We start from the raw sequence: 9942 nt of genomic DNA, 5'->3' as shown, positions 1-9942 counted from the left end.
GCCTTGAGAAAGCAACTTTTAAAGGCGCTATATAAAATAAATGTATTATTATTATTATTATCATTTGAATAAGTACGTAAACTCTGCGAGGATCACTCTGTTCCTTAAAATAAATCAACCATATTTGGGGGAGTTATTTCTTTAATTTGAATCTGACATGTAAGATTGATAACCACTTGGTTAACCGTTAGTTAGTCAAACTAGTTCTTAAGACACAGTCTTTACATGGTGACTAGGTTTATGCAACTGGCCCCTGGTTGATATTCTTATTGAAATATAAATGTAATAATAAAAAAACAAATAATAATAATAAAATTGCTCCTAATTATTTTGCATTACAAATTGAACCGACTTAAATCCATCAAGTAATGAAAGGTCTGTTTATGTTCTGGTCATGAGGGTTGATCAAACAAGGCGAAATGGGCGTTTCAGAGCCATTTTTATGTTTCTCAATTTCCCTTTCTAAAACAAAATGAAAAACCCAAAACAAACCGTTTCAACAAACAACTAGAAAATCAAATGGCCAGAACACACAAAGTCAAGTAAATATGTGTTTCTGTAAAACTACAAAATACCGCTAACAGTCCGGTTATGGGTTTGAATCCCAGGCAATGCATGCACTGATAAAATGCGCACTTTGAATGCAATGTAAGCTGCAGTGGTTTAGGTCATGGAGACAAATGGCACCGTGTCCTGAGAATGACCCACCGTAACTTGCATTTTAAACAGCTACATCGATGCAAACAGTATCATTTAGTCACTAATGCTTGCACACAGAGCATGTGGTAATACACTCTATAAAGTTCAGCTTCGTGTCTGATTAGGCTGGGGTCCGTGTTGGCTGGAGGCTGTACTGTGTGAGAGGTTGTTAATGGGGTCCCTCAGCAATCTGGCCGATCAGAGGACACTCTTATGTAACCAACACAATGCTCTTGGATTTGATGCCAGAACTGAACACGTCCTGCCAAACACAAGGCCTTACCGCGACATCTGATTGAGCCAATCCTAATGTCCTGCTGCATGGTGACCTCATTCCAATCAGACTCGGGGCAACATGGCCGGCTCGCAGACAAACCTGTAGATTCATCAGCCAGTGAATCTGGTCCACTTATACATGACCGTAGCATGAAGTCAGTATTTGCATATTAACTCCATCCTATATAATATGATTCATGCCGATGTCCAAAACTCTGGATCAGTGAGGTCGTATTTGTGTCTGTCTAAATTAGGTTGCACCACCTGTGGTCTCTCGCCATGGATACGCTCCCTTTGTTACCAAGAAATATAATTACATCACCTAGTTACATTCATTTCACTCGTTCCTGAACCCAGTGAACTCAAATGATAGTGTGCGGTCTCGGGCCGCACTGAGAGTTTCTTTTGAGAACTTCTTTTAGCCACACAACACTCAGATCCTCAAGTACACTTGGAAGTCTACAACGAGGATTTAGTTGGCAAACATTTGCTATCGACACAAACTAATACGGCGGATAATTGTGACAAGGGTTCACAATGCTTTATTATTGTTATGTTATGCTTTATTACTGTAACTATTTATAATGTACTTACAAAAATGAAAACAAATATATTACTGTTGTACAATGATTACAATTGTACTGCACAAATAAAAAAAAAAGAATATTTAATTATAATAAAAGTTTTATTTTACACTACAAGTTACTTGTATTTATGTCTTAAATTGTTCACTTTAAAGCATTCAAACCCTTGACATTTCAAACCCTCAAGCTTTTATTCTGCTGAAATACTGTAAATTGCAGCACATGCAGAGATAGAATTCACTGCATGAAATGAAATAAAAAATAAATAAAACAAAACTTATTTTATTTCAGCTATAGTTGACAAGACATCATTTCTCATTTTCTCAGCTTAAGCTAAAACTAAATACACTAAAATGAAAAAATAAAACTTAAATACTATATGGATATATCAAAAAATAATGTGGAATATATATATATTTGATTCTTTTTAAAAAAAAATCTAATTCTTACATCTAATTTCCTGCTAGAGTGAGTGTTGCACCTGTTCTTCAGATGAACTTTTGATTTTTGGTTGTACCTCCTCTTCAGTTGGTTGAGCATCTCTTTTTAACCTGAAGAAAATTCTAATTCAAAATATTCTGATAACTATAATTTCAGAGTCTATAATTTAACTAAGAGTCATTGAAGTGAATCACTGAATCTTTTTCGCTAAACCTATTTGTTCAAAAATACTGATTCATCCAGGTTTCATTTACCGTTTGCCTGTTTTTATGAATACTGTGAATTCAGACATTCTAATGTTTTCACATACTGTTTTTGCATAGGCTATATGCATGCATATTCGGATTCAGCCAAAGTGTTGCTCAGAGATGCGTGACAGTTGAATTACTGCTTCATTTTTGACTACTGTATTTTCATTGATGGAGCGAAAACAGGGACAGGCAGTATTGTTTTTAAAATATAAGTTACTCCATATTAACTTCTTGTTTATTCGTAGTTTTCAGTCACGTGACTCGCTGGAAGACCCGGCGGGCAAAACAGCCACAGAACTGCAGCACAAGCCGGTCAGTTTTCTATCTGTTCCACTCCAAAAATATTTAGATCACCTCTCAAAAGAATAAAACAAAGATATGTGAACGAAATGCAAGTTTTGGCCATTAGCAATCCGTATAAAGCACCCGCCGCAATATTTCAATCACTAAAAACAGTGGGACATTAAAACTTTAATGTGAAAACACTTAAAGTGCCTTTAAAATATCGATATTAAATGATCAAATTCAGAGTGGGGAAACAAAAGCTAAATGTGTCTAGATTTTATCTTTAGTGACAGACATAAATTATAAACCAAGTATGAAAAATGTCCAGAGTTTTCATGTTATTAGATTTTTTAACAAAAATTATATTAAACACCTTATTGATGGATGCGTGCTTTATGCAGGCAAGCAAATGAGCCCGGGATATGAACGCAATGCGCTTAATGGTTAAGTGTCTTCTTTATAATGGGAAAACATTTAATATTAAACTTTGCACATTGCGTTTATAATCTGGGTTCATCTGCTTGCCTGTATAAAGTATGCATCATCAATAAGGTGTGTACTGAATTTGGCCTTTAAATATCAGTCTTTCTACATTACTACTTAATGCAAACCTCATAAAAATAACTGGGGGTCAGTGGAGGAAAGCCTTGTTTTGCCCTCCTGTACGGGTGTGCCGTCACGTGAAAACTCTGAATTGAGCTGAGATATCGATCCAAGTTTGTAGCTAATCTTGTGTGATGCATATGGGAGTTGTTAGGCCTCGTATACACATCTAGTTGTGAGGAATTGGTGCTGGATCGTTGCCACATTACCTGAACTAGTCAACATGCCAGATATGTGAACACAATGCCAGTCAATCCACCAGCACACCTCGTTCCAGAAATAGTTTAGCTGGGAACATTTAAACACATTAGGCAACTTGTGGTCTGCATGCAAAATAATCCATAGCTATTATTTTATAGCACAAAGAATTGTAGTCATAAATGTTTAAGATTATTGCAAGATTAGTTTGGACTTTGTATAGCTTTACTGTAATCTTTTATTTTGATTGAACAGCTAGGTCCCTGATAAGAAACGATTTTGAATCTTGAGGCAGATTTGATCTTCTCTTAGCTGAGATGAATCATCGTTCAGATCAAATGCTACATAATGGCTACGAATTGACAACAGCTCAAAGCGCACTGTGATCATGACTTTGACGCAAGGGTTAGAGTTAAACCTTCTCTCCTGTCACACTTGCACAGGCTATTCAGGGTATAATTGGAAAAACAAAACTGAAGAGCCGAACCCAGGCTTTTTTTATACAAGAAACAGTTCCAGTGTGATTAGTATTTATGTCTATACAAACAGTAAACATCACTTTCCCACCAAAGAAATACTGGTTGGCTCCTTATGGGAAGGGTTGAAAACATTTTGGCTACATCACACAAAATCTTTCTTTCAATTTTTAAACAGTAATACATACATTAAACATAACAAGCCTTCCAGAAAGACATTTAAGCTCAGATTTGTTGAACTTATACTGTTACACTCCTATTACTGCATGCATCAATAAATGGCCACAAAATGTTAAATAATCACATTCGCTCCGTGTTTCTATCAAGTGTCATACTGGGAGAGTCCGCAGACAATGGCCAACAATAATGACAGGAGGCCACGCCCCCGTCGACTGGACGCCTGCGCTTCTGACGTTTGATTAGTGCTTTAAAACAGCTTTGGGAAATCCGATTCGTTTGAGAGAGTCGATTCCTTCGAACGGATCGGTTCGTTTGAGTTGTTGCTCAAAAGTTCCTTGAATTCCACGCGCGTCATTTTTTTGCACTTAACTTAATATGTTCGTCTGTTATCACTATGTCTTCGATTAATTTGTATACATTTGAGTATATTTTGAGTTTAGTAAATATTCTTGTTTGACTGTATCACTCTATTTGAGACGCCAATTGTGTTTTTTTGCTGAATAAATGATCCTACATTCTTGTCTGTCAGATATTATGTTGTTTATGGTTCCAACCAACCTATCACCGACCTTTACAGTTTTCACACAGATAGCTCTCCCTTAGAGTCCAGTGATTCAGGAACGCTCAGGGAATTGATTCGATCGAATCATTTAAAAAAAAGAGTCGGTTCAAAAGAACGACACGTCCGCGAATCGGATACCTCGACATAGAAACCGCGCTGGAGTTCACTTCAGTTCAGTCTGTCTGGAAGAGCGTTGATATGGACGCTGTTCGTTTTGCTCCGAGAGTCCGAGACTGAGACAACACGGCGAATTTTGCGAGAACCGACGGGGATACCTGTTTACAACGTGCCATGTTTAACGAGAGATCGTTGATGAATTATTAGCGTTAAATATCAAGTTCAAATATCAAGACTAGTCTATGCGCCCAGTGCGCAGCGGTCCGGACGGGTTTCATTCTCAGTTCGCAAACTGAATCACCGGGACACATGGGTGGGAATCTCGGGTGCCACCGGTCCATTCCCAAGGACCCCACGGATTTCTGCCAGGGCAAGCGCAAGTTCAGCGCGGCATGCAACTTCAGCCACATACTGGTGAACCAGGAGCGGCTGAACATCAACACCGCCACCGAGGAGGAGCTCATGACTCTACCGGGCGTGAACCGCGGGGTGGCTCACAACATCGTGGAGTACCGGGAATGCATCGGCGGATTCAAGAAAGTCGAAGACCTGGCGCTGGTCAGCGGGGTCGGTGCCACGAAACTAGAGGCTGTTAAACTAGAGATCTGCGTGTCGAGCAAGAACAGCTCGTCTAACCACTCGCCCTCGTCTCTGCGCAAAGAGCACGAGCACCTGCCGTGCACCGGCGTCAACATAAACACGGCCACGCCGCCGCAGCTCGTGAGCGTCCGCGGCATCACCGAGAAAATCGCCAAGAGCATCGTGGAGTTCCGTGCCGTGCACGGCCCGTTCCGAAGCATCGAGGACCTGGTCAAAGTGCCCAACATCAACTCGTCCCTGCTGGACCGGATCCGCTTCCAGGTGTTCGTGGAGCGCTCCAGGACTCCTTCCACCAACACGAACGGAGGCTTCACGCAGCCGAGCCCCACGTCCTTCAGTGTCGGCAACGATGAGCCGGACGCTCCGCTCGGAGGACCGCCGCTCGTCTGCTCTGTCCGGCCCTGCGTGGAGCCTCCGGCGGGCACGCGTGATGGGAAGCCCGTGGTGCGAGTGGCCACCTGGAGCCTGCAGCGCTGCTCCAGCGAGAAGGCCAACAACCCGGGGGTCAAAGAGGTCGTCTGTATGACCCTACTAGAAAACGAGTGAGTAGACTCTATTTCAGTGCTAACAAAGCATATTTTCTTCTACATGCTCTACGATCATGCATTTCTAGACTTTTGACATGTGCCACGGTGGTACCTTTGAAATATCATAATACCATTTTTTTTGACACTTTACCATGGCAGTACCATGGTTTGTGGGCATCTACCATGGTAATACCATGTTTTTGGATGTGTACCATCCAAGTACTTTCGAGTACCCTTATATTACCATGTTTTTGGACATGCACAATGGCAATACAATGCCTTATATTAGAGGATTTCTGAAATGTTGTTTAAATATGCAAATGAGGCTTTATCTAATTAAAAATGCACTTATGTACACATTTTGTTGACACATTAGAGTAAAAGATTTTTTTTACAGACAGGGTTTTTTTTTATCATTCAGTAAAACATAAAATACTGTAAACAGCCCGTAATAATAATCATAATAATAATAATAAAAACATTTTAGGATTAAAATGTTATATAAATCTGGTGAATAATATATGAACAAACCCCTCGGTGAAAACTTTCAGAATATAGATAGGAATAAAACTGGACAGTTTGGTGTAAGCGCTACTGGCACAAATAGATAAAGTTTAATAAAACAAATACGTAATTGTGTATATTAGATGTTTTCTTTCCACTAGTTTGAAAGAAAATGTGTTATGAAAGCAAAATAGCCCAAAATATATAAAAAAACAAAAACCCTAAATAAATTCCCTTGTCAAAAAAAAAAAAAAAAACCTAAATACATTTTGAATGGAATTTTGATCATAATCCTAATGTTATCAAACCACAGTCCTCTAAGAATCAAACACAACCCTATTTGGAACTAAAATGTGTATATATATAATTATTATTATTTTTTTTTTTCGAGGATTAGAATAGAGGATTGCATTGTAAGATTGTCACACTTGAAGTGTTTCTTATTGTTAATGACATGACTTTTGCAGTCTGCGTAGTCTGATGATTTCATTATTTTCTTAGTTGTTTTTTGCAGCTTTTGAGAACTTTGCACTGAATGTCAGCAGGGAAGAACAACGCAGGTTTGAGGTGTTTGGTGTGGTGGATGTAGGGAGTCCAGCTGGCTTGTGTTGCAGAGCTGGATCACAGGCCTCGTGTCTGCTGTGATCCTCAGTGGATGTTCATGATAAAGCCACATCTGACTGCACGTTATCAGATCGCAGCAGAATCCCTGCCCATGTTTTATTGCATTGATGGATTCTAAGATAAATGTTTGTACTGTTAGTTGTTTTATGGCACACACACACATACTGTAATTCACTCAGGGGTGTTGCTGAGGTACGTGCCCTCATTCTTGTCATGACTCAGGGAGGGTTGTTATATAAGCATGTGTGTGTGTTGAAATAGTAGTAAGAAGGCTCTTCCCATTGGCAGGGAGAATATAGTGTTATGAATGACATCGGTGCTGAATGCTGTAACAGCGATGCATGCAATGCAACCGTCTCTGTAAAGCAGTGATTCCCAACCAAGAGGCTCATGTAACATGTTCAAAGGGCATTTGGAAAGATTTCGATTCTGCTTTGTTAAACCTATTTTAATTTATTAATATTTCGGTTTAATAACTAGTTATTGTTTGAACATTAGCAAAGATGGCAGTAGTAGCAGAATATATGTGCTGCTTGACTGCATAAAGAGCAGTTATTGTTTGCTTGTTTAAGAGTGACTTTAATGATAAATGATATCCGGTGTATAATGAGTTAAAGGAAAAGCTTTCTGGTTTTGTATTGATGAAGCAGAGTTATTGACTAAAACTATTCAAAATCAGTTTCAGTATAAAATAAAGTTGAAATAAATCGAAATATTAGAATAAAACGTTAAACTTAAAAAACCTTAAATGAAAATTAGAAATGTTGCTGTGGCAACTTACTGAAATAAAATAGGCTGAAGTATTAAAAAAAGGGGGGAAATGCAATAAAAATAAATAGAAATAGAAAAAGAAAACTAATAAAAAACAACAAAGTAGATAATAATGAAACCTAAACTAAAATTAAAATGAAAACTTAAAATATAAGAATAAAAGCTAATTCAAACTATTAATCAATACTATAATAGTAATATAAATAATATTAAAAAAACAATGTGACGATGAGGTAATTGTGCTGTAAGATAGGCAAAGTTTTAAAGAACCTGGGGCCGGATTCACAAAACTTTCTTAATAAAAATTTTCTTATTTTCTAACTTAAGTGAAGAATATTTTGAATTCCTAAAAATTCTTATCTAGTCTCTAGTTAGGGAGATTCCGTGAAGTGTTTTCAATTGAGTTTATCAGTGAGTCTTCATCAAGAACCATCATTTATTCAGATAAAGACTGTCATTTTCTTAAAATAATAATACTAATAATAACAATCTTTTCTTAAGAACATATTTGAGAATTTTTCAAGAATTGCACAGAATGTCTTGGGATTTATCTGAAGACATTTCTTAAGAAGTGAATCCCGGAATCCGGCCCCTGATTAATCATTCTATCACACGAGGTCATATGCAGATACTGAACAAATTTTGCTGTGTTAGAAATATTCATTTTGACACAGCAGCATATTGCTGCATTTAAAAGCTCAAGTCAGCAGCAAGCGTCTCTCAAGGGAACTTTATCATTGTTGATTGACTTTTCAAACTTAGTCCTTTTTTTTTTTTTTTTTTGGAGAACTCACATGAGTTATAAAGTAAATTTAAAACTGTATCAAATTCAGTCATCTCAAAACAAACCTTGAACTGGAAATGACTGCTTTCTTGAAACCCTAAATCAAACGTCCCATCAGATGTTTATTTCTCAAATCGTTCCCTCCAGCTGCCTCCATTATACTCCTGCTCACATGACTGTGGGTAACCTGAGATCTTCTGCAGTCTAGTATGTGACACCCCTTGAGAAACCTGAGAATCAATACAGTCTCTGTGATGCTTTGACCTTTTGACTAGATAACCATGAAAACTCACTTAACGGTCTGATTGGATTTGATGAGTGAAGGTCTACAGGAAAATTGGTTTTCCCCACAATGATATACTAAATACATCAGCACTGACATAAAGTTTTTAAAGTACACGGTTGGTAAGATTTTTTTTTTAGTTTAAAGAAATTGATAATTTATTTATTAAAGGTGCGTTAAATTGATCAAAAGTGACAGTAAAGACATTTATAATGTAACAAAAGATCAAAGAATTCTGAAAGATCGTGCAAAAATGTAATGGACTAACTCAAGCCACATGATTTGCAATATCATTCATGTATAGCCAAATGGCACCAAAGGTTAATAGTTTAACGTCTCAGACAAACATCTCTATCTCGGCGTCACTGCAGGTCGCTCAAAGCTGCCCGTCTCTCGTCATCAGCAGCCATCACGTTCACCGCACAACAGACTCCTTCAGCTATTGACCTGAACTCAATTTTGATGTGTTTTCTTGGTAAATGAATCGCTATCTGGTTGATGTCTGATCTGTTATCAGTGTAAAAGGACACATTAAAACCCACAGCGCTTGAGATGTTTGCTTCAAATGCTGCGACGAATCTCGTTTGTTAAACACACAGAGTGGAGGAAACCACCAGACGGCATGATCAGAGGTTACTGTAGTTCACTCCGGAGAAAAGAAGACGTGTACACTACGCAGAGACGGCCTGTAGTAACCTCACCGCACACACGCGCCTGCACCAAGCCAAATACTCCGACTCATCTCCAGATCTGTCAACTTCAGCTCACATTTGTGAGCGCGGCACAAGTGTTCAGTCTCCATGGTGCTGTACTACATTATGATGACCCATCTGCACAGAGACAGTTTCAGATCTCTGAAAGGATCATCTTCTTGTTTCGCTCGGGATATCAGACTGAAACTATATTTGACATTTTCTGGAGCAAAAGAGTAGTGCTTGCCTGTGCAGAAGATCATCATTTGACTTCATTTGTCATTTGACAGTTTCATTTCTTCCCCAAAAATCCATGTTTTGGATGATGATATGCAGAACCAGCATATTAACCAGTCTTCATATTTCGTGAATTCGTGTTCTACTGTAAAGTCCATTCTTAGGACTGGATCTTATGAGTCTTTTGAGATTTTTTTTTTTTTTTTGGAGAACTCACATGAGTTATAAAGTAAATTTAAAACTGTATC

At 38.2% G+C, this 9942-nt stretch overlaps 1 protein-coding gene across 1 annotated transcript in view; it reads left to right on the top strand.

Annotated features, from left to right (window-relative positions):
- The first annotated feature begins 4718 nt into the window (after window positions 1–4718).
- The window catches only part of eepd1 (endonuclease/exonuclease/phosphatase family domain containing 1), a 31566-nt gene continuing 26342 nt past the window's right edge, over window positions 4719–9942 (top strand). The window contains exon 1 of the mRNA XM_016563118.1: window positions 4719–5814. Within this exon, the coding sequence (XP_016418604.1) occupies window positions 4982–5814 (833 nt within the window). The 5' untranslated portion in view covers window positions 4719–4981. The remainder of the gene's footprint in view (window positions 5815–9942) is intronic.

Source organism: Sinocyclocheilus rhinocerous, unplaced genomic scaffold (assembly GCF_001515625.1).
Source record: "Sinocyclocheilus rhinocerous isolate Xijiao unplaced genomic scaffold, SAMN03320098_v1.1 scaffold1281, whole genome shotgun sequence".
NCBI classification, from domain to species: domain Eukaryota; kingdom Metazoa; phylum Chordata; class Actinopteri; order Cypriniformes; family Cyprinidae; genus Sinocyclocheilus; species Sinocyclocheilus rhinocerous.
The sequence above is the reverse complement of the archived record's forward strand: the minus strand, read 5'-3'. Positions and strand labels throughout refer to the sequence as shown.